This window comes from Mobula birostris, chromosome 18 (genome assembly GCF_030028105.1).
Source record: "Mobula birostris isolate sMobBir1 chromosome 18, sMobBir1.hap1, whole genome shotgun sequence".
NCBI lineage: Eukaryota > Metazoa > Chordata > Chondrichthyes > Myliobatiformes > Myliobatidae > Mobula > Mobula birostris.
In genome coordinates this window covers 7,799,114-7,825,264 of record NC_092387.1, presented here as the reverse complement: position 1 = coordinate 7,825,264, position 26,151 = coordinate 7,799,114, and the positions used below count along the sequence as shown (strand labels likewise).

General features: G+C 44.1%; 1 protein-coding gene and 1 non-coding gene across 2 annotated transcripts in view; both read right to left on the bottom strand.

The window, feature by feature from the left end:
• Nucleotides 1-9,017, bottom strand: part of LOC140211921 (furin-like) — a 155,330-nt gene extending 146,313 nt beyond the window's left edge. The window contains exon 1 of the mRNA XM_072282136.1: nt 8,684-9,017. Coding sequence (XP_072138237.1) covers nt 8,684-8,857 — 174 coding nt within the window. The 5' untranslated portion in view covers nt 8,858-9,017. The remainder of the gene's footprint in view (nt 1-8,683) is intronic.
• A 260-nt stretch (nt 9,018-9,277) lies between these two features.
• On the bottom strand, nt 9,278-9,409 carry LOC140212265 (U6atac minor spliceosomal RNA). The gene has a single exon (XR_011889678.1). It is a non-coding gene; the product is annotated as a U6atac minor spliceosomal RNA (small nuclear RNA).
• Nucleotides 9,410-26,151: the final 16,742 nt, after the last annotated feature.

Sequence of the window (26,151 nt, the reverse complement as noted above, 5' to 3'; positions counted from 1 at the left end):
ATGTATACAATATACATCCTGAAATACTTTTTCTTCGCAACCATCTACAAAAACAGAGGAGTGCCCCAAAGAATAAACGACAGTTAAATGTTAGAACCCCTAAACTCCCCCCCCCCGCTCCCCTTCCTCCCGTGCATAAAGCTGCAGCGAGCAACAATCCCCCCTCCCCACTGGCAAAAAATAAAGCGCACCCACTACCAGCACCAGCTAAGTGATAGCGAAGACACAGACTTGTAGTTACCCCAAAGACTGCATTGCACTCGCAATTACTGAGGGAATCCTCGTTAGTTTCTTTTCCTCCACTTAGTAATATGCTTACATTCAGCAGGTCGCCACGTCTGATTTGAGGTCATAGGCAGAAGAGAACAGAACGCTGGCCGGGCGACGCCAGAAGGCAGTGCGCGACTGCCAGCAGGCGGGCGAGAAGGCAGACTGACCCAGCATGCGCCAGCTCCCCTGCCGCTGGCAGGTGAGACAGGCGGCCACGCCTCATGCAAATGATATTAATAAATGCAGGAAAACAAGCAAGAGCGCGCCAACACGTGAACAGATCTAGTGCAACCAAAACAATGCGCAGCAGATTGGTACAGGGTCCTGGAAAATTTGAAATTACAGTTGTGCGGAAAATTTGAAATCAGTGCGGATTATCGAAGGAACCGGATTACAGGTAGTCGGATTAGTGAAAGTCGACCTGTACCAGGTATACTTAGCAACAAGGAAAACAAACTGAACAATGACACATATGGAATTCAGAATGAGTAAATTTACTGTCAATGTAGAGATCCCACTGGTGAGACCACACCCAGAGAGTTTGATGCCATTGTTCCACCATCCCCAAGGAGATTACTAACGGATTCACAAGACTGATTCTTGAGATAAGGAGATGAGGCAAGGTCAGGAAGACTAGAGATTATTGGAAAGAAGTTGTTTCACTGAAACGCCCAAATGCTTGAGATGCTGAGAGATTACTTTTTGTGTGGATGATGTTTTTAATTGAGGCCATAGCCTCAGGGTGATTGACCACTCTGAGATGTTAACTGCATTTGCAGAGAGCTGTGAATCTTTGTAATTCCCCACCTCAAGCACAGATAATCAAGTGTTTGATATATTCAGTTTTGATATGTAAACTTGCACACAGTGGGTATCACAAGAGCACACACACAAAATGCTGACGGAACTCAGCAGATCAGGCAGCATCTATGAAAATGAATAAACAGTCAACACTTCAGGCTGAGATCCTTCATAGGGACTGCAAAGGAAGGGGGAAGAATGAGACAGAATAAGGTGGTGGAGGGAGGGGGAGGAGGACAAACTGGAAGGTGAAAGGTGAAGCCGGGTGGGTGGGGGAGAGTGATGAAGTAAGAAGCTGGAAGGGTGATAAATGGAAAAGACAGAAAGCTGGAAGAGGAATCTAATGGGAGAGGAGAGTGGATCATGGGAGAAAGGAATATCCATGGGGAGATGATAAGGAGGAGAGAAGAAATAAGAGGCCAGACTACGGAAATGAAGAAGAGGGAAGGAGGAGGAAGGTACCACAAGATACGGGAATCAGGTGTTTTAATGGCAGAGCAGGTGAAGTGTCTTGGCCTGAAACATCGACCGTTTATTCATTTCCATAGATATGCCTGACCTGCTGAGTTTCTCCAGCAGGTTGCTCTGGATTTCCAGCATCTGCAGAATTCCTTACATCTATGATTCTAAAACCTAATTCATAATCCTCCAAATGGACCACAGCCTTGTTGTGGATTGGAGGCTTACGTGCCTCAATGACCCACAGAGCAATGTTGAGTGCAGTCGGGTCCTTCTGCTTTAGCTCTTGGTAGGGTCACCCATGCCCAATGAGTCAAAGAGTAGAGGCCAGGCTGAGAGTGGTCCACCAGGATTGGGAGTTCAAGCTAACAACCCTGGCATGTAAAACAAAACTGTCAGAGAAACAGCAATGAAGAATCCTGAGTGGCCAAGGACAGACAGATGGAGGATCTTCACTGGTGCTCTAAATGCTAGCAGGGTAATGGGCAGTAAGTTCACATAAACATGCTTGGACAAATTGGTGTCAGCCTTGGCTGAACAATAGGACCCTAGTCCATGAGTGTTTCTGGATTCAAGTTTACTCCACAAAGCTGACACTAATCGAAACAAACACTTTCAGCATCGACAGTTCTGCATTATCAAGGACTAATCTGTTAAATGACAGGACATCAGATTTCTGAACAGACAATAAGCCAACCCATGAACACTACCTCACTGTTTTTGCTCCCTTTTTACACTTCTTAAATATAAATCTTATTGTAATTCATAGTGATTTTTAAATATTGCTCCATACTGCTCCCGCAAAATAACAAGCGATAATAAACATGAGAAAATAAAATGTCAACATAAATACTTGTGCAATGATACATTTGCTGTTGAGAAATCAGAGCTATCAATAGTGAAGACCCAGGCATCATGCGAAGAAAACCCCCAGAAATGACCAAAGCTCCAAATCCTGAAGCCTGAAATTGGTCCAAAGCTATGCACCAATGTTTGGGAAATATGAAATAAAGTTAAGGTTAGGTTTTTTTCTCCCAATACACAAGGAAGTGTGTACTCTCTCCTGGCTGCAAAGATCACTTATTGCTATCTACTTCAAGTAAAATGGATTCTGCAGTTATTTGGGCAATAAAAAGTTCCTTTATTGTTTTAAAAGTATTTCCACACATTGTTTACAAAAATTAAGTGAAGATCCATTCTGTGTACACACCTCTGACAATGCCAACATTTTAGGTCTGGGCACGACTGCAATTTGACAGTGAACAGCTGATTGGGCTAACTCAATTTCCTCAGTGACAACATGAACAAACAGATTACAGGCAAAGATATGGAGAGACTGATCATTAGGGTCTCAATTCCTTTTGTGGGTTATATTTGCTAATTTCATCATTAAGGCTGGTTAAATCGCATTAAGCTTTGGGTGGCAATTCCTCAGGGAACAACCACCCTCCCTGCCCTGTTGTGTGCTTCCATCTACAACACTGGTACACTGCAGCAAAGACACTTATTAACTTGGAGTAGGCCCTTCTGGTCCTTCGAGCTGCACTGCCCAGCAATCCTCCAACTGAATCCCAGCCTAATTACAGGACAATTTACAATGACCAATTAACCAACAACTGGTATGTCTTTGGACTGTGGGAGCAAACTGGAGCACCCGGAGGAAACCCACGAGGGAAGGATGCCTCTAACCTGACCTCCTTCTTCAGATACTGGGCTCAGCATTATGTACCAGGAAGGAGTTGATGCACTCTGAGCCAATGGGCCAGAGACACTTGGTATGTGATGCAGAATCATTTATTTATCATACATACATAAAAGCATTATCTCAACATACCTCATTTTTGCTCTCCTTTTGCACAACATATTTATTTTTAATGTTTCCTATTGTAATTCATATTTTTTTAAAAATTATATATTGCAATGTAGACGCAATACATCTACATTGGGATGGAGATGTGATTCTATCAAAGCAGGTGTAAGGTGTTTCTGTACTCCGCTAGCCTGCAGGTCACCCTTGGGCAAGGTGTAGCACCAGATTAGTCCTCCGATCAGGGTCATGTGAGCCATGGGTGAAGGTGGTGGATGGTCATATGAGCAATTCCTGGATATGTGAACTCCTGACGTCAAGCAAACAATCTCCAAAGAGTACTAATAATGGCAGGGGCCACCTATCTTGTAAAGACACTACCCAGAAGGCAATAGCAAACCACTTCCGTAGAGAAATATGTCAAGAACATTCATGGTCATAGATCACACTCAACCCACGTCACAAGACATGGCACCTAATGAACGAACAATCGCAACATACTGCTGCCACAAAGCAACATATTTCACAACATTTGCCGGTGATATTAAACCTGATTCTATCATGCAGTAAAGTGTGTTGCTCACGTTAACTACCAACACAACCCAAGGATGTGTTGGGGACAGCCTGTAAGTATCACCAAATATTCCAGCTTTGTGGCCTTGAAAAAGCCACCTAGCACAACCTCATTCACGTGAATGGAGTTGATCAGCTGGAAGAAAAAGATTGAAGCATCTGTTCCCTCAACTAATATTTTCAAAGTAATTTTATTATGAAACTACACATGCATCACCATACACAACCCTGAATTGATTTTCTTGCGGGCATTTACAGTAGGCACCAGTATAATCAAAAAAACTACATGGAAAAATGGATAAACAACCAACACGCCAAAAAACAAATTATGTGAATACAAAAAGAAAAAAAATAATAAATAATACTAAGGACATGAGTTGTAAAGTCCTTGAAAGTGAGTCCACAGGGTGGTGGAATCAGTTCAGTGCTGAGGCGAGTGAAGTTATCTATCCTGGTTCAGCAGCCTAATGGTTGAAGGGTAATAACTGTTCCTGACCCTGGTGGTGAGAGTCCTAAAGCTCCTGTACCTCTTTTCTGATGGCTGCAGCAAGATAGCAGGCCTGGATGGTGGGGTCTTTGATGATGGATGCTGTGTTAATATTTTTAATATAAAGCTAAATCTTCATTAGTTTTTATTTAAATAATTTAAACTACAATCTATTTCTACTGTTTTAAATATCTACGTTCAGACATTTAGAAAGAGTTTAAATGGTAAAGCAAGGAATCAAAAGGCTATCAGGGCAATCTAAGATAGTGGCCCTGAACAGTCAAACTGATCACCGCTGGAATACACTGCAGTTGGTGAGGCCTTCAGTGGGATTAGAGCTGCAAGGCTATAAAGGTTGATTAAGTGGAACGAAGAATGCACAAAGTGCGGAGTAAAACAAATTAAGCATGATCTAATCCAGTATTCTGGGTCCAAAGGAATACAGGTTCGAAGCAAAGGGATTTTAATCGTTTCCAATAAAATGGAAATATTCCACTAGAGTTAATCCATGGGAATTTAATCTTTCAGGGTTTGACAAATACATGCAATTCAGAACATTCTGAAAGCTGTTAACACAAATACAGATGAAATTATCAAACATTCTTACTGACATGGTGTGACGTTTTTCCCCTCAATGTCACAAACTGAACTGTTGTTCAAGGGTTCCATTTTTTGCCTCCACTTCATGAAATAAGGGACTTCAACGGAAGAATTGCCAGCAAAAAACATCAAGTTTTTTCTAACAACATGCTAAGAAATCAGACTGGGATCAGAATTTCACATTACAAAAACTAAGTAAGTGTCAAAAATTTGACATAAAAACAAAATGGTTGAAATACTCTGCTGGGCTGGGCAGTAAAGAGACTGTGGGATCAGAAACAATAAGCTTTGTACTTCGTGGATGAATGACACCCATCAAGAATCTGAACCCGTGAACATTACCTCATTAATTTGCTCTTTTTGCACTACTTTTATATATTCTTATTGTAATTTATTGTAATGTTTTACACACTGCTGCCACAAAACACATTTCACAGCATGTCAGTAACAACAATCTTGATTCTGATATTAATTAGTTTCTGTTGCAGAAGTACGTAAAAAAAAACTTTACTATTTTATTGCGACTAACCCGAAACAAATCATTTACATATAGATTTGAAATGCAGTGTCCCGCTCGGTGGCGCAAGGATATCAGCGCCGGACTCTGGAGCGAAGGTTCCCGAGTTCGAATCCAAGTCGGGTTGAGCGTCGAGCTAGCAACTCAGCCTCGTAAAAACAAGTATAGCTTGCTACGGAAACACCGTCATGACAGTGCTCCACTGCTGAGTTAAGGGCTATTTTATTCTTCTTCTCTTGAAATGCAGTAAACAGTTCAACATTATATGCATATACAAGTACATCAGCACAAAATGGGACCTCATTGAATGGAGCAAATTTATTGGATTTGAAATACTACAATCAGGAAAGTAGACATTGTCAAAGTGCAGAGCCACACATTCATCCAATGCAAAATGGCCTCTTCACAATCCCACTGCACAAAGCCGATTGATTAGCATATTGTTTGAAAAAAGTCAAATGTGGCCTGGGGCATAATTAAATCTAGAAAGTGAAGATCTAAATGTCAGATGCTCTGCTTAATGAAGTAGAAATTATTCAATAGTATGATAAAGTACATACTATTTGAAGATGACTAAACTGTAATTAGCTTAATTAATAATAATTGTAACTCTGGAATTTGCAAAGCATTTCCTCGGGTGAAGATTTCAAAAAGAACAATGACACTGTTATGGAACACACTCAGAAACACTCCTTAGAGCCCTGAATCTAGCTAACGTACAAGGAAGTCAGAGGCAGACCTTCTGGAACTGATTGCAATCCATGACAAAAATTATCTTCTATCACCAGAAACATACATTCTCAACTTTCATGAGTTGTTGCACTACTCCCAATGAAAAACAAACTACGGCAACGGACTCACCCCACCTCATTATTACAGACCACTGGCTTCAAACAGGTCCTTTGACTGATAACAAGCAGAAGTTGAGAGTTAAGTGTAGCCTGACTCAAAGGAGAATGAGGTTTATTGCAGTTTATCATCTGGACCTCCTACCTTGGTTATTGATGTTAAAAACTTATTACATTCATTCACTCCCCCATTTTCTGCCCCACAGACAACATGCAGCATCTGACAAGCTGAAACTCAGAGGGAAGAACATCTGAGTGCCCACTTGTGAACTCCTTATACTGTACTGTGGAGGTCCCTGTGGTATAACAGATGCCCTTGGACCGCAACATAATGGCTGTGGTCACGATTACCACCAGACATCAGTAAAACACTCCAGTGTGGCACAAGCAGAAAGCCAGTTGTCTCACTCAAGTATTAATGCATTGCCAAATATGACAATGTTTCAATTTCTAAAATTATGACATGCTGATGGACAGCAGACAGCACTAAGTATCACTGCTTAGAAAACTGCTAATGCTTTCTTGCTTCTTTGAAACATACAAATCACATTGACTCCACAGATGCTGCCTGACCTGCTGAGTTCCTCCAGCACTGTGCATTAATCAAAAATAAATAGCTCCATAAAGTATATTAAACCTTTACTAAATTGCTACTGAAGCACCACAAATAACATGGTGAAAATAAATACATTCAAAGAAAATGCATTTCAAGAGCTTCAATGTTCTTAAGTGTCTTTTAATTAATGTGTTTGATAAATTTTATTTAATCCTTTTACTTAAAGCATTAAAGCTGCTAGGCACTGGTTTTAGGGCAACTTTGATTTTTTAAAAAATCACAGCAAAATACAAATCCACAACTTCAATATAAAGCTGACCTCAAAGAAACTACATTGATCAAACTGTGTCTGGGTGGTGTTGAGCATACTACAGTCTTGACAAATCAGTTGTTACACTTCTGGAGCAACTTTCTGTACATTTACATCACTAGGTAGATTAGATCAAACTCCACAATTGGACTGCCAGCACTGTGAGAAATTTATTACTCCAAAAACAATTTAAACTGTCAAGATACATTGTCCATTTGGGCAGCAGCAAGCAAGCTGCTTGGAGGCTCGGAGGGTCCAGGCGCTTCCGTGGGAGGAAAAGAACTGTCGACGTTTCAGTTGGTGACCCTGATCATCAGTGGATGCTTTCAGGCAAAACGCTTCAGAAAAAAACTTCCTGTACCTTAAACTCTCTTTAAACTATACCCTTATCAGCAAAATACTATAAACAATCAAACAAATGTATATCCAAGACGGAAGTACATAATCAACGATCATAACATATATAATTATTTATGATTATCAGTCAATCATTATTTGATTCTTTCATGCTTAACAGCAAATTTGAACAGGTGGGTGAAAACTAAAAGCAAACTCTTTTTTCCGCCCAGATTACAGAACCACATTGCAATTGCAGCCCCATAAAGGGCGCAGATTACGGCCTCAGGACTTGGAATGTAAAATTTCAACCATTAGTTACGCCAGCGACACACACATAATGCTGGAGAAACTCAGGACAGGCAGCATCTATGGAAGAGAGTAAACAGTCCACGTTTCGGTTCGAGACCCTTCATCAGGACTGTCCGAATGAAGGTCGTCGGTTCGAAACGTCATTCATTTCCATAGATGCTGCCTGTCCTGCTGAGTTCCTCCAGTGTTATGTGTGTGTCGCTTGGATTTCCAGCAGCTGCGGATTTTCTCCTGTTACGCAAATCGCTTACTCACTGGTGGCTCGAAGGCAAAATCATTTTATCAGAGTTGCTCCCCTTCCTAAATTGTGTGATACAGGATGGGCGGGTTGGGGTGCAGACTGAACGAAGCGAAAAAACATCTCCCACAAGGAATCATTGCGAATATAAAAGGCACTTCTAGAAACGAGATGAATTAGTAATGACCATTTAAAACAACTCATGACTTGTGTCAGTTTTCTGTAAACAAGTTAATTACTGATTAGTTTTATAATGGCCACTTCCATTTTGCTTTTTAAGAACTTCTACCCAGATGAGCCCCAAGTAGGAGTGACTGTGGCCGGTGCTGCCGTGAAGGGGACAGCGGGCTGAGTAGGGGGGTCCGGGGCTGGCAGATGTCAGCGCTGCTCGGCGGGGTTCCGGCTCAGAGCCGGGGCTGCGGGTCGCCGTAGGCCCACCGTCCCGGTGGAGTGCAGCTGCCCGGCAGTGTAGGGAGAAAGGAGGGGAGGCGGCGGCAGAGAGCGTCCCCATTTCACCGTCACCCCACCCCCGGTCCGGTCCGGCCCGGCCCGGCCCTGCGGCCACTCACCTGGCCCAAGTTGATGAAACCGTGCTGCCGAGCGATCCTCTCCGCCTGCTGCGGGCCGCCCGCCACCTGCACGGCCCAGGTGTTGGTGTAAACTCTCGACACGACGCCCGCCACCACCGTGCCCGCCGCCAGCAGCGCCCACAGCCACAGGGCGGCCCCGGCTCCCCGTTCCATTGCCGCTACCTCCGCACTCCGCAACCGCCACCCGCTCGCTCTCCTTCCGGGCCTCACTCGCCACCTCAGCCACCCGGGGAAGAAAGCCGTCAACCCTGCGAGCTCAACGCCGGCTGCCCATGGCGCCGCTCCGGCCGCCCCCTCCCCGCCGCCCCGACCCGACCCGACGCCCCGCCCCCTCCGGGTCGCCGGAAACGCGTCAGCCACACACAGCGCGAGACGGCGGCGCCCGGCCCGCCCCTGGCCCCGCCCTTGCGTCGGCCACGCCCCCGGCCCGGCCTCCCCGCCCGCGGCGGCCACGCCCACTTTGACCATGACAGGGAGCCTGTGCGGGAGAGTTTGTGAAAGTGTAACTGGGACAGCTCCACTCTCGCCACCTTCACATTCAGTTCTAATGATCACACAGCCAAACAAAACACGATAAAAACATGGTTAGATGCTACCAAGTAGAGGGCAATGGCAATGCCTTGGCCAGTTGTGTGTTGTAAAGCCTCCAGGGCCCCTTCCATCCTCACTGAGCGGGGTGATACTTTGTCTCCGTCCACATAACGAGTCGACTCCAGTGTGTGGTCACAAACTGGCTGCAGTGGATGACCGTGACTTCTGTGGTTTGTTGGGCCCCTCACTGCCGGTGAAGCGCTGCACAGCCGCCTTCCTGACGGTCGGATCTCGCTGTAGTCCCATCCGCCGGGAATATCTACTGTGAGTTCAGGCAGGGTCCTACCTCACCGGAGTATGAAAGCCCAACCACAAATGAGTGAAAATCTGCAGATGCTGGAAATCCAGAGCAACACACGCGAAATGCTGGAGGAGCTCAGCAGGTCAGACAGCGTCCATGGAACAGTCGACATTTCAGGCCGAGACCCTTCATCAGGACTCACTGGAGTATGAGGCCCAGCAGCTACCCCCACCTGGTTGAGCCCTCTTGTCAAAGCGGTGCACCACTGTGTGGCCACTGCCCCAGGCAAACAGCTGCTTGGACACAGCTGAGAGCTGAGTGTCCGGTGGGGAATGAAGGTGAGTGAGCGGCCCCAGAATGGACATGACAAGCCCTTTCACCAGGGTGCTACCCCTCCCTGGACCAGGGTGTCTGCCCACTCCAGTCATGGTTTATGGAAATGCACTTCATTTCTCCAACGGAACTGTGCGAGACAGTCTCCCGAACACTCACCCGGAGAATTTCTCCCACCACCCGCTCCTCCACTGGTCCCTCAGAATGCAGCGCACTTTGTGACAGGTAACCAAAACTGGAGCTCTCCGTGTGTCTCAGTCCACCTTAACGCCCCCCCCATCTCTAACCTACTGTCCCCACCCTGACAATCCACCTTAACACCCCCCACTCAGTCCACCTTAACACCCCCATCTCTAACCTACTGTCCCCACCCTGACAATCTACCCTCACCCCACCATCTCTAACCTACTGTCCCCACCTTGACAATCTACCCTCACCCCATCATCTCTAACCTACTGTCCCCACCCTGACAATCTACCCTCACCCCCATCTCTAACCTACTGTCCCCACCATGACAATCTACCCTCACCCCATCTCTAACCTACAGTCTCCACCCTGACAATCTACCCTCACCCCCATCTCTAACCTACTGTTCCCACCGTGACAATCTACCCTCACCCCCATCTCTAACCTACTGTCCCCACCCTGACAATCTACCCTCACCCCCCATCTCTAACCTACTGTCCCCACCCTGACAATCTACCCTCACCCCCCATCTCTAACCTACTGTCCCCACCCTGACAATCTACCCTCACTCCCCCTATCTCTAACCTACTGTCTCCAGCCCCTGACAATCCACCCAATCCCCTGACCATGACCCCCATCACACTCCACGTTCATAGGACATAGATCATCACAAGACAGTACCTTCAGCCCACAATGTTGTGCTGGTCTTTTAACCTCATCCAACCTAACACTCCCTCCCATAGGGCCCTCCTGCCTTTCATCCATGTGCCTATCTAAAAGTCTATTGAAAGTCCCTAATGATTCTGCGATTACCGCCACATGTGACAGTGTGTTCCACACACACACTACTCTCTATGGGGGGGGGGAAGACCCACCCCTCTTCGACATTCCTCTAATCACCTTGAAATTATGCCCACTCATATTAGCCATTTCCACCCCGGGAAAGAGTGTCTGGTTGTCCACTCTATTAATGCCTCTCATCATATATGCTGTACCTCCATCTAGTTATCTCTGATCCTCCTTCACTCACTGTTTTAAAATCCTTGCCTTTAAACATCCCCATAACCCTGTCTCTGAAATCTCCTTCAACTTCACAACCATCCACCGTTTATAACAGAGATGTCTGAAGAAACACACACAAAATTCTGGAGGAATTTTTCACCCAGAGAGTGGTGGATATGTGGAGTGCTCTGCTCCAGAGGGCTGTGGAGGCCAAATCTCTGGATGCTTTCAAAAAAGAGATGGATAGAGCTCTTAAAGATAGCGGAATCAAAGGTTATGGGGATAAGCAGGAACTGGATACTGATTGTGGATGATCAGCCATGATCATAGTGAATGGCGGTGCTGGCTCAAAGGGCCGAATGGCCTACTCCTGCACCTATTGTCTATTGTCTATAACTAAAAAGGCTCAAATCTCTGTTTACTCTTTTCCATAGATGCTGCCTGACCTGCTGAGTTCCTCCAGCATTTTGTGTGTGTTCCTCTGGACTTCCAGCATCTGCAGACTCTCTGTGTTTATAAATCACTGGTCAGCTTTGCGTTCCAAATGGACTTTTTGTCTGGTAGTAAAGAAACATCACTCTTTCTTAAATAGGTTGGCTCATCATCCATGCTTCCTATTTGAAACAGGTTTTTCATCACAAACACGAGAAAATCTGCAGATACTGGAAATCCAAAGTAGCACACACAAAACGCAGGGCAGGCAGCATCTATGGAAAAGAGTAAGCAGTCAATGACCTGGGCCAAGACCCTTCTTCAGTCCTCGTCCTGGAAGGGTCTTGGCCTGAAGCATCAACTCTTTATTCCTCTCCAGAGATGCTACCTGACTTGCTGAGTTCCTCCAGCATTTTGTGTGTGTTGCTTTGGATTTCCAGCATCTGCAGGATCTCTTGTGTTTATGAGACACCCTTCTGATTTCGATTCAGATTTATTTTTCAGCTGCACTGTTAATTGAAACATACAGTAAATGTGTTATTTGCATTAACAACCAGCACACTCAAGGTGCTGGAGGCAGCCTGAAGGTGGCGCCACCAATTCTGGTGCTAACATTGCACGACCTCAATACTTGGCAGAAAAGAACAACATAAGCAATAAGTACAAAACACATCAGCAAAGCAAGCTGCTTTCACACCCCATCCACACACAGACAGGCTTCCAGCCCCAGGACAGGCCGCCTCAGGCCTTCGGGCCTTCAGTTTGTGGCCCTGGGCTCTCAGACTCTCAAACATCAGTCCTCCAACTTTGGGCTTCACCCCTTGACACGCCAGTCACGGGTTTGACCTTCAGGATCCATGGATCTGACCTCAGCAACCCGGGCTCTCATGACCTCGGGCCTCTACCTTCAGTCTGCTACCTCAGGCCTCACTCTGCTGTGGACTTAGATGTTCAGCTTTGCCCTCTGGACTTTGCCGACAGCTGGGTATCGGCCCCCGGACTTAATGATCACGGGTTGAAACATGTGGTCAGGAAACAACAGCTACACTCCAGAGATTCTGCAGATGTAGTAAATACAGAGAAACACCTCCCACACCTACAGGCCATCTTGTATTTGTGAAGGTTTTTCCCACTTGATGATATTGCATAACGAAATTGCACAGTGATATGTTTGGTACTGATTTGGTGTAAGTTATACAGCAATATGTTCGGTAATGGGTGGAGGTGGCTTATTTGGTGTTTCATAAATGCAAGTTGTTGTTGGATCTTGAAGTCTGGCCACATAAGAAAAAGTCCCGTAAAACCGCCTACATCTGGATGGGATTAAGTTGCTGCAGCTGTTTGCCTTTAACAGCTGTTGGGACTTGGCAAAATTCCACGAAGAACGATTTATCAGCAAACTCTCATAGAATTATTTATCCTCTGTGTGTCTTAGACATGTTGTTCAGTTTAAAATTGTGCACCATTGTCATTGGTCTAAAGTTAGATTGGCTAAGGTTAATAAAGATCTTGACCCAATGTGTGACAGATGTAAACAATTCCTGGCTACACTCTGCCATTTGTTTGGTCATGTCCAAAATTAGTAAATTTCTGGGGTTTGATTTTTGAAAGCTTTTCAAAAAATTTTGGACAATTAATTACACCATCTTGGTCAGTAGCACTATTTGGAGTGCCTTCTCACAATGTTAACCTCAGCAAATTCCAAACCGATCTCATCGCTTTTTGTTCACTTCTTGCCAGAAGGCTCATCTTATGCAAATGGAAAGACACTTCCCCTCCAACATATGGACATTGGATCAAAGATATCATGTACTTTATAAAATTTGAGAAGACCTGCTATTCAGTCAGGGGCAGTCTGCAAGATTTAACACTACTTGACAACCTTTTTTAAGTTTTGTCAAAAATATGGATGTGGAAAAAATTATTTGACTGCGTAAGGTGCTCTTTCTTTATATGTACACTAGGCCTTTGTATCTATTTTTGACTGACCTGGCTGGTTCTATTTGTTCTTGTTTATTGAGGTGTGGGGGGGTTCTTTTTGTAACTGGTATAAAATGGTTGGTTATATTATAACATATGTTCTGCTATTTTTCTTTGTTAATAAAAATACTTTGATTTAAAAAAACTCTCTTGCACTACAGTGACAAGAAGACCTCCACAGTGAGAACATCATATTTTACATTCACAGAAGCTGAATCAAAAGGGTTCTAATATTTATTACAGTGTTCATAAATACTGCACGTAATTCCATTCTAAAAGCCTGCCATTGCACTCAACACTCCCTCAGCATGTTTAATATGGTGTAAAATGTACAGAACACTCCAAGGACTGTCACTGGCCAGCAAAAAGCTCAGCCTGTTAGGAAAGCAAAAAGTGTATTTCTAATAGGGAGCCGTTGCTTCCTTCACCTGGTGAGGGTCCCTCACACAGTTCAAAGTAAATTTATCATCAAGGTGTGTATATGTTGCCATACGCTACCCTGAGGGTAACTTCTTGTGGGCATTCACAGTAGATCAGAAATACAGTAAAGAATCAATGAAAACCTACATGTCAGGCAGTGTCTATCGAGATGAGTAAACAATCGACATTTCAGGCCGAGACCCTTCTTCAGGACTGGGAAGGAGGGGGCAAAATGCCGGAATAAAAGAGTGGCGGGTGAGGGGAAAGGAGGGTAGCTAGAAGGTGACAGGTGAAGCCGGGTGGGTGGGAAAGGTAAAGGGCTGGAGAGGGAGGAATCTGATAGGAGAGGAGAGTGGACCATACGAGAAAGGGAAGGGGGAGGTTATAGGTGGGTGAGGAGAATTAAGGGGCTAGAGTGGGGAACAGAAGAAGGTGGGAGGGGGAGGAAAAGTGTTGTTACCTAAAGGAGAAATCGATATTCATGCTGTGAGGTTGGAAGCTGTCCAGGCGGAATATAAGGTGTTGCTCCTCTACTCTGAGGGTGGCCTCATCTTGGAACAAGAGGAGGAAATGGATTGACAAGTTGGAACAGGAGTGAGAATTGGAACTAAAACGTTTGGCCACCAGGAAGTTCCGTTTTTGGCTGATGGAACAGAGGTGCTCAACAAAATGGCTCCCCAGTTTATGACAGATTTTACTAATACAGAGAAGGCTGCATTGGATACGTTAGACGGCCCCAGCAGATTCGTAGGTGAAGTGTTGCCTCACCTGGAGAGACTGTTTGGGGTCCTGAATGGAGATGAGGGAAGAGGTATTCACAAGAGTGTAGCACCTTGGCCCCTTGCAAGTTTAGAAAAAGAAGACAAACTTTGCAAATTAGAAAAAAAGTGAGAAAATAAATATACAAAGAACATAAGTTGTAAAGTCCTCAGAAGTGAGTCTATAGGTTGTAAATTTAGTTCAGTGTTGACTGAGTGAAGTTATCCACACCAGTTCAGGAGCCTGATGGTTTAAGGTAATAACTGTTTCTGAACCTAATGGTGTAGGACAAAGGCTCCTGTACTTCTTTCCTGAAGGCAGCAGTGAAAAGAGAGCATAGCCTGGATGGTAGTGGTCTTTGATAATGGTGCTGCTTTCTTGTGCCAATGCTCCTCTAAATGTACTCAATGGTGCAAAATATACAGAACACTTCAAGGAGCTATAAAGGCTGTATGGAAAACAGTGCATTTTGGAAAAGTGATAGATGGCGTTGGTTGCTTCCTTCACCTGTTAGGCCTCCCTCACACAGATCAGCAAAGGCCAAGAGTAACAGAGCCAAACAGTCCCTCTGGCCCAATGGCTCCACACTGGGCATCAAATAGCCATTTATGCTGACCTCAGGTAACTCTCCCCGCTTCCCAAGATCTTACCACACACCTCCCAACTCGCAGCGGAAGGTGATGGCATGGTTAAAAGGCATAAAGCATATTGTCCTTCATTAGCCAGAGGATTGAGCTCAAGGGACACAAAGTAATGTTGCAGCTCTATAAAACCCTGGTTAGATCACACTTAAACACACATCAAAGTTGCTGGTGAATGCAGCAGGCCAGGCAGCATCTCTAGGAAGAGGTGCAGTCGACGTTTCAGGACGAAGGGTTCCATTAATCTTTAAGTAGGTTAAAAGATCAGCATTACATCGTGGCCGAAGGGCTTCTACTGTGCTGTATGTTCTAATGCATAGAGACCAATTAACTTATCAACCAATGTTGACAGAGCTGCCAGAGGAAGCAGGTACAATAAGAGACCTGTGGATATGTTCAAAGATAAGAGGGATTTAGGGGCATCTGGGCCCAAGGTGGGCAAATGGGACTAGCCTGGAGGGCATTAAGAGTTGAAATAACAGTTGGGCTGAAGGACTTGTTTTCATGTGACATAACGTGACTACGGCAAACCTCAGAGCAAAGCAATTTTACAGAGAATGCAAACAGGAAGCCAAATTAGGGCAGCCATCCTGAAATGTGCACATTCCACAGCCAGTAACTAAACATTTTCAGTGTAACAACGGTGTGCACCTCAAACCCATCGGAGGCAGCAGGGCTGGTGGGGATTGTGGGGGGAGGGGCGGTGGGGAAGGGACGTGAAGCAAGGCTTAGGATTTTAGAAGCACTTCCAAACTCCCCATCAACTCTCGCACAACTCTTATTATTCCTTCAGTAATTTTCTGACAAGATAGCAGCATGCTCAATTGCAGCTACTGCTACTAGGTCAACCAAATGTCTTTTGTAAATGTACTTTTTACCATTACAAGACCCCTGCTGGACATTAAGAATTTAATGTACTGCAAGTCTAGTGCATCAGCGAGTTACTTACTGGTGGAGAAACTGAAGGAGCTGGAATTAGCGCGGCCCGTGACAGGTGAGAGGGTTCTGGTTGAAGTGTGTGCCTCAGACCAGAGGAGATCTCTGTGATGCAAGACTTCATCACACTCAGTATCTCCATGGAACTTCTCATGTTGGAGGGAAGCTTGAGAAAAGGACTTTGATACTGGTGAGGGTAGAGGTCCTCCTCCCTCTGCAGAATGGAGGGCGAACTCTAATTGTCCTTATACAGTTCGTTAAAAGAATTGATGTCCAGGTGCCAGACACAAGTCAGAATCAGAATCAGGTTTAATATCACTGACGCATTCTGGGAAACTTGTTGTTTTCTGGCAGCAGTACAAAGCAATATATAAAAATTACTATAAGAATACATAGAGCAAAGAGAGAGCAGAATCGTGAGGGAGTGTTTATCAGTTCATTGTCCATTCAGAAATCTGACTGAGAGAGGGGAAGAAGCTGTTGAGTGCGTGCCTTCAGGCTCCTTGATGGTAGCAGTGAGAAGAGGGCATGTCTTGGGTGGTGGGAGAGGGGAGGTCCTTCATGATGGATGCTGCTTTTTTTGAGGCATCGTGCTTTGAAGATGTCCTCAATGTTGGGGAGACTCGTGCCCACGATGGAGCTGGCTGAGTTTATAACCCTCTGCAGCTTTTCCTGATCCTGCGCCGTGGCTCCTCCGTACCAGACCGCGATGCAACCAGTTCAAATGCAGGGTACATCTACAGAAATTTGCTGGAGTCTTTGGTGATATACAATGTTTCCTCAAACTCCTCATGAAACATAGCCGCTGTCATGCCTTCTTTGTAATTGCATCAATATGTTGGGCCCAGGGTAGACCTTCAAGGATGTTGAAGGGCTTGAAGCCCTTCCTTTCCACTACCGACCCTGCAGGGGTGGCAAGGCTGACAATGTATTCCACCTACAGTCATGTGGGCATTGCAACAAGTCATTGGGCAGGAGGTACAGGAGCCTTAGGTCCCACACCACCAGGTTCAGTTATTACCCTACAACCAAGAGGGTCTTGAACCAGCATAGCTAACTTCACTCACCTCAACACCGAACTGATTCCACACCATATGGACTCACTTTAAAGGACTCTACAACTCATATTCTCAGTATTATTTATTTACTTTTTAAAAAATTTGTAGATTTGCATATTTGTCTTCTTTTACACAATGGGTGTCAGTTTTTGTTAGTATATAGTTTTTCATAAATTCTTCTGTATTTCTTTATCTTTCTATAAAAGTCCACAAGAAAATCAATCTCGGGAGTACATTGTGACATGTATAGACTTCAATAACAAATTTACTTTGACTTTGAAGTCATCAATTTGTGCTTTTCCAGATTCAGAGGGGAAGATCCCAATTTGGGAATGAAATTGTTTCCTACAACGTTTGCTGTGACTGCAGAAAGGAGGAACAGTAAACTTGTGATTGCCAGAAAGACAAATAAAATAACTTGTGTTTCTTGGCTGTACAAATCCTGGAGAAGCCAACAGACAGAAGTGAGCAACGCAAACAAAATGCTGGAGGAACTCAGCAGTTCAGGCAGCATCTATGGAAATGAATGAACAGTCAATATTTTGGGCCAAGACTCATCTTCAGGAGTGGGAAGGAAGGGGGAAGATGCCAGAATAACAATGTGGGGGGGGGGGAGGAGAAGGAGGACAAACCTGAAGGTGGTAGGTGAAGCCAGGTGGGTGGGAGAGGTAAAGAGCTGATAGGAGAGCAGAGGAGAGTGGATCATGGGAGAAAGGGAAGAAGGAGAGGCACCAGGGGGAACTGATAGGCATGTGAGGAACATAGGTAAAAGGGCAGAGTGGGGAATAGAAGAAAAGGGAAGGAGGGTGGGAAAAGAAAAAGAAAGAATTACTGGAAGGAGAAATCGATGTTCATGTCATCAGGTTGGAGGCTACCCAGACAGAATTTGATGTGTTGCTCCTAATCCCTGGAGTGGCCTCATCATGGCAGAAGAGGAAGCCATGAACACATTGGAATGGGAATGGGGAGAGGAATTAAGATTGTTGGCTACCGGGACATATTGCTTTTGGCAATGGAGCAGAGGTAGGCAGGCAGCAAGGAGAGAGTGAGCAGTGGAGTTACTGAAAGAATCTAACCGTTCCCCCCCCCCCAACACTTCCTCCCTACCCACTGTAACCCAACAAAGACACCCTATTGACATCAATGGATCTGGGGTTGAGAGGGTAAACAGCTTCAAGTTCCTCGGCACCCACATGACCGAGGACCTCGCATGGTCTGTACACACCAGCTGTGTGGTGAAAAAGGCACAACAGCGCCTCTTTCACCTCAGACGGTTGAGGAAGTTTGGTAATGGGCCCCCAAATCCTAAGAACTTTCTACAGGGACACAACTGAGAGCATCCTGACTGGCTGCATCACTGCCTGGTATGGGAACTGTACCTCCCTTAATCGCAGGACTCTGCAGAGAGTGGTGTGGACAGCCCAGCGCATCTGTAGTTGTGAACTTCCTATGATTCAGGACATTTACAAAGACAGGTATGAGAAAAGGGCCTGAAGGATCATTGGGGACCCAAGTCACCATACCACAAACTGTTCCAGCTGCTACCATCCGGGAAATGGTGCTGCAGCATAAAAGCCAGGACCAGCAGGCTTGGGGGAAGCTTCTTCCACCAGGCCATCAGACTGATTAATTCACGCTGATTTGAGTGTATTTCTATGTTACATTGACTGTTCTATTTATTATAAAATATTATAAATTACTATGATTGCCTCTGGCACAGGGTCTGGCCCTGTGGCTCAGAAGAGTAGGGAAAGGAAGAGGAAGGCAGCAGCAAAAGGGGACTCTATAGTTAGGGGGTTAGACAGGCGATTCTGTGGATGCAGGAAGGAAACACGATGGTAGTTTACCTCCCAGGTGCCAGCGTCCGGGATGTTTCTGATCGCATCCACAATATTCTGAAGTGGGAAGGAGAACAGCCAGAGGTTGTAGTACATATTGGTACCAACGTCATAGGCAGGAAAAGGAAGGAGGTCCTGAAAACAGACTACAGAGAGTTAGGAAGGAAGTTGAGAAGCAGGACCATAAAGGTAGTAATCTCAGAATTACTCCCTGTGCCACGTGACAGTGGGCATAGGAATAGAATAAGGTGGAGGATAAATGCGTGGCTGAGGGATTGGAGCAGGGGGCAGAGATTCAGATTTCTGGATCATTGGGAGCTCTTTTGGGGCAGGTGTGACCAGTACAAAAAGGACGGGTTGCACTTGAATCCTAAGGGGACTAATATCCTGATGGGGAGGTTTGCAAAGGCTATTAGGGAGAATTTAAAGTAGGATTGCTGGGGGGTGGGAACCAAACTGAAGAGACGGAGGAAGAGGCGGTTGGCTCACAAATAGAGAAAGCTTGGAGACAGTGTGAGAGGGAGGATAGGCAAGTGATAGAGAAGGGACGCGCTCAGACTGATGGTTTGAGATGTGTCTATTTTAATGCAAGGAATATTATGAACAATGCAGTTGAACTTAGAGCGTGGATCAGTATTTGGAGCTATGATGTTGTGGCCATTACAGAGACCTAGTTGGCTCAGAGGCAGGAATGGTTACTTCAAGTGCCAGGTTTTAGATGTTTCAGAAAGGACAGGGAGGGAGGCAATAGAGTTTGGGACGTAGCACTGTTGATCAGAGATAGTGTCATGACTGCAGAAAAGAAGGACATTATGGAAGGATTGTCTACTGAGTCTCTGTGGGTGGAAATTAGGAAAAGGAAGGGGTCAATAACTCTACTGGGTGTTTTTTATAGACCACCCAACAGGAACAGGGACATCAAAAGCGGATAGGGAGACAGATTCTGGAAAGGTGTAATAATAACAGGGTTGTTGTGGTAGGAGATTTTAATTTCCCAAATATCGATTGGCATCTCCTTAGAGCAAGAGGTTTAGATGGGGTAGTGTTTGTTAGGTGTGTTCAGGAAGGATTCTTGACAGAATATGTAGATAAACCTACAAGAGGAGAGGCTGTACTTGATCTGGTATTGGGAAACGAACCTGGTCAGGTGTCAGGTCTCTCAGTGGGAGAGCATTTTGCAGATAGAGATCACAATTTTATCTCCTTTACCACAGCATTGGAGAGAGATAGGAACAGACAAGTTAGGAAAGCATTTAATTGGAGTAAGGGGAAATATCAGGCTATCAGGCAAGAACTTGGGAGCATAAATTGGGAACAGATGTTCTTAGGGAAACGTACAGAAGAAATGTGGCAAATGTTCAGGGGATATTTGCATGGGGTTCTGCATAGGTATGTTCCAATGAGACAGGGAAAGGATTGTAGGATACAGGAACCGTGGTGTACAAAGGCTGTTGTAAATCTAGTCAAGAAGAAATTAAGAGCTTACAAAAGGTTGAAAAAACTAGGTAATGATAGAGATCTAGAAGATTATAAGGCAAGCAGGAAGGAGTTTAAGAACGAAATTAGGAGAGCCAGAAGGGATCATGAGAAGGCCTTGGCAGAAAGGATTAAGGAAAACTCCAAGGCATTCTACAGATATGTTAAGAGCAAGTGGATAAGACATGAGAGAATAGAAACAATCAAGTGTGACAGTGGAAAAGTGTGTATGGAACCAGAGGAGATAGCAGAGGTACTTAATGAATACTTTGCTTCAGTATTCACTACGGAAAAGGATCTTAACGATTATAGGGATGACTTACAGTGGACTGAAAAGTTTAAGCATGTAGATATTAAGGAAGAGAATGTGCTGGAGCTTTTGGAAAGCATCAAGTTGGATAAGTCACCGGGACCGGAAGGGATGTACCCCAGGCTACTGTGGGAAGAGAGGGAGGAGATTGCTGAGCCTCTGGCGATGATCTTCGCATCATCAGTGGGGATAGGAGAGGTTCCAAAGGATTGGAGAGTTGTGGATGTTGTTCCCTTAAGAAAGGGAGTAGAAATAGCCCAGGAAATTATAGACCAGTGAGTCTTACTTCAGTGGTTGGTAAGTTGATGGAGAAGATCCTGAGAGGCAGGATTTATGAACATTTGGAGAGGCATAATATGATTAAGAATAGTCCCCAAGTAATGTTATGTCTTAGTCTGGAAAAAATTAGAAGCAGAGCTTTTGATCCCTGATTTGATTTTGAGAGAATGTAGGGCTCTTTTGCTAAATATTATCATATAATTTGAATCAATTTACATGGTTTCCTTCCAATTTTATGTTATGTAAATGTGATTTGGCGGTTGTTGTTTTCATTTTCTTCTTTTATATATATATATATATATATATAAATGATATATATCATATATATATCAATGATATAAATCATATATATAAATGATTGTAAGATGTATTGCTCCGGGAGTTGGTTCCTAATCGGTTTTTTTCTCTTTTTTTTTGTTTTATAGTTAGTAGCATTTTTAGTTAGCTGGGGTTTTCTTTTTTCCTTCTTTTTCTTTTATAATTTTTTTTTCATTAGCATATGTATGTTTTTTCAGTTTTATTAATTATATATATACTAATTTGTTGAATTTCTGTATTTTATAGCTGTAGAAGATTATATATTAATAAAAAGATTTAAAAATGAAATAATTAAGAATAGTCAGCATGGCTTTGTCAAAGGCAGGTTGTGCCTTACGAGCCTGATTGAATTTTTTGAGGATGTGACTAAACACATTGATGGAGATAGAGCAGTGGATGTAGTGTCTATGGATTTCAGCAAGACATTTAATAAGGTACCCCATGCAAGGCTTATTGAGAAAGTAAGGAGGCATGGGATCCAAGGGGACATTGCTTTGTGGATCCAGAACTGGCTTGCCCTCAGAAGGCAAAGAGTGGTTGTAGACGGGTCATATTCTGCATGGAGGTCGGTCACCAGTGATGTGCCTCAGGGATCTGTTCTGCGACTCCTACTCTTTGTGATTTTTATAAATGACCTGGATGAGGAAGTGGAGGGATGGGTTAGTAAATTTGCAGATGACACAAAGATTGGAGGTGTTGTGGATAGTGTGGAGGGCTGTCTGAGGTTACAGTGGGACATTTATAGGATGCAAAACAGGGCTGAGATCTGGCAGATGGAGTTCAACCCAGATAAGTGTGAAGTGGTTCATTTCGTTAGGTCAAATATGCTGGCAGAATATAGTATTAATGGTAAGGCTCTTGGCAGTGTGGAGGATCAGAGGGATCTTGGGGTCTGAGGCAATAGGACTCTCAAAGCTGCTACACAGGCTGACTGTATGGTTAAGAAGGTATACGCATCGTAGAAGGAGATGAGTTATTAACTTCAAACTTTCTGCATAATCACTCAAAGAGTTGAACTACAGGTACATGTAACAAGAGCTGTATAACTCATCTCATTCTACCTTAGGCCACAAACTTATCAATCTCCCCTGCCGTGGACCACTTTCTGGAGGTCCAAGATGCTGACTTCTACAAAGAAGGGATCCGTATGCTCCACGACCTCTGGCAGATTGGCTGGAGTTGTTCAGGCGGGCTTAAACTAATTTGGCAGGGGGATGGGAACCAGAGTGATAGTACTGAAGATGAGGTAGCTGGTTTACAAACAGAGGCAATGTGTAGTGAGGAGAGGCTGGTGATAGGGCAAAATTGCAGTCAACAGGATGAATTGCAATGTAAAAGGCAGACAAAATCAAAACCGGTGAATGGTGAAGGTTTGAATGTTCGCAGTATACGGAATAAGGTAGATGAACTTGTAGCACAGTTACAGATTGACATGTATGATGTTATAGGCATCACTGAATCACGGCTAAAAGATTATCGCTGGAAATTTAATTTCCAAGGATAGACACTGTTTTGAAAGGATAGACAGGAAGGTGTTGCTCTGTTGGTAAAAAATGAGATTAAATCATTAGAAAGAGGTGACATAGGGTTAGAAGGTATTGAATCATTGTGGGTAGACGTAAGGAACTGCAAGGATGAAAAAAGAGCCTGATGGGATCGTATACAGACTTTGAAACAGTAGTAAGGATATGGTCTACAAATTACAATGGGAGATAAAAAATGCATGCCAAAAGGTCAATGTTACAATAGTCACAGGAGATTTCAATATGCAGGTGGATTGGGGAAATTACGTTGGTGCTGGATTCCAAGAGGGGGAGTTTCTAGAAAGCCTATGAGATGGCTTTTTAGAGCAGCTTGTGGTTAGGCCTACTAGGGGATCAGCTATTCTAGATTGGGTGATGTGCAATGGACCAGAATTGATTAAAGAGCTTAAGGTAAAAGAACCCTTACGGGAAAGTGATCATAATATGATTGAATTCACTCTAATTTGAGAAGGAGAAGCTAAAGTCAGATATATCAGTATTACAGTGGAGTAAAGGAAATTACAGAGGCACGAGAGAGGAGTTGGTCAGAATAGAAGGGAAAAGAATACTGACAGGGTTGACGGCAGAGCTGCAATTGCTGAAATTTCTGGAAGCAGTTCGGAAGGTACAGGATATATACATCTCAAAGAGGAAGAACTATTCTAAAGGAAAGATGGCACAACTGTGGGTAAGAAGAGAAGTCAAAGACAACCTAAAAGCCTAAGAGGGCATATAATAGACCAAAAATTAGTGGGAGGTTAGAGGATTGAGGAGCTTCTAAAAAGCAACAGAAGGCAACTAAAAAAGTCATTAAGAAGGCAAAGATGGAATACAAAAGTAAACTAGCCAATAATATTAAAGAGGATACCAAAAGTTTCTTCAGATACATAAAGTGTAAAAGAGAGGTGAGAGTGGATTTTGGATCACTGGAAAACAATGCTGGAGAGGTAGTAATGGGGGACAAGGAAATGGCAGACAAAGTGAATAAGTATTTAGCATCAGTCTTCACTGAGGAAGTCACTAGTATGGTGGAAGTTCCAGGTGTCAGGGGTCATGAAATGTGTGAAGTTACTAGTACTGGAGAAGGTGCTGGGGAAACTGTAAGGTCTGAAGGTAGATAAGTCACCCGGACCAGATGGCCTACACCCTAGGATTCAAAAGAGGTGACTGAAGAGTTTGTGGAGGCATTAGTAATGATCTTTCAAGAATCACTAGATTCTGGTATGGTTCTGGAAGACTGGAAAATTGGAAATGTCACTCCACTCTTCAAGAAGGGAGAGAGGCAGAAGAAAGGAAACTAAGGCTGGTTAGTCTGACATCAGTGGTTGGTAAAATGTTGGAATCGATTGTCAAGGATGTGATTTTGGGTTGCTTGGAGGCACATGAGAAAATAAGCTGTAGTCAGCATGGTTTTCTCTAGGGAAAATCTTGCCTGACAAATCTGTTGGAATTCTTTGAAGAAATAACAAGCAGGATAGACAAAGGAGAATTGGTTGATGTTGTGTACTTGGATTTTCAGATGTCCTTTGACAAGGTGCCACACATGAGGCTGCTTAACAAGCTACAAGCCCATGGTATTACAGGGAAGATTCTAGCATGGATAAAGCAGTAGCTGATTGGCAGGAGGCAAAGAATGGGAATAAAGGGAGCCTTTTCTGATTGGTTGCTGGTGACTAATGGTGTTCCACAGGTGTCTCTGTTGGGACTGATTCTTTTTACATTGTATGTCAATGATTTGGGTGATGGAATTGATGACTTTGTGGTCAAATTTGCAGACAATATGAAGATAGGTGGAGGGTCAGGTAGTTTTGAGGAAGTAGAGAGGCTACAGAAGGACTTAGACAGATTAAGATAATGGGGAAAGAAGTGGCAGATGGAATACAATGTTGAGAAGTGTATGGTTATGCCCTTTGTAGAATTAATGAAAGGGTTGACTATTTTCTAAATGGAGAGAAAATACAAAAAGAACTGAGTTACAAAGGGACTTGGGAGTCCTTGTGCAGGATTCTCTGAAGGTCAACTTGCAGTTTGAGTCTGTGGTGAGGAAGACAAATGCGATGTTAGTATTCATTATTTCAAGAGGACCAGAATATAAAAGCAAGAATGTAATGTTGAGACTTTAAAAAGAACTGATGAGGCCTCACTTGGAGTGTTGTGAGCAGTTTTGGGCCCTTTATCTTAGAAAGGATGTGCTGCCACTGGAGAAGGTTCAAAAGAGTTCACAAAAATGATTCCAGGATTGAACAGTTTGTCATATGAAGAGTGTTTGATGGATTTGGGCCTGTATTCTCTTGAATTCAGAAGAATGAGGGGTGACTTCGTTGAAACCTATCGAACGGTGAAAGGTCTTGATAGCGCAGATGTGGAGAGAATGTTCCCCAGGGTGGTTGAGTCTCAGGCCAGAGGACACAGGCTCAGAAATAAAGGCCATCCTTTTAGAATGGAGATGAGGAGGAATTTCTTTAGCCCGAGAGTGGTGAATCTGTGGAATTCATAGCTACAGGCAGCTGTGAAGGCTGAGTCATTGGATATATTTAAAGCAGAGGTCAATGAGTTCTTGATTAGTAAAGGTGTCGAAGGTTATGGGGAGGAGGAAGGAGATTGGGGCTGAGGGGAATATTAGATCAGTCAGAATGAAATGGTGGAGCAGACTCGATGGGCCAAATGGCAAGACAAAGACAAATGATGATGGAGACAGCAGCCAGAGAACTGGAAATGAATACCAATGAATTGATCCACTTGACCTGAAACAGGAGTGTGTGGGCCATGGCAGTCAAAGCTCAAACTGGGCACGGCACCTGATGATGATGATGATGATATCTTATGGTCTTATAGTCTTATAAAATTAAAGAGGATACAAAAGTTTTTTCAAATATATAAGGTGTAAAAGGGAGATGAAAGTGGATACCAGACCACTGGAAAATGATGCTGGAAAGGTAGTTGGGGCGGGGGGAAGAAATGGATGAGGACTTAACAAGTATTTTGCGTAGTGTTCACTGATGCAAAATGCCATTAATGCAAGAGTGTGGGGAGCAGAATTGGGTGTCATTAATAGTACTAAGAAGGTGCTTGGGAAGCTAAAATGTCTGGAGGTGGATAAGTCACCTGGACCAATGGACTACAC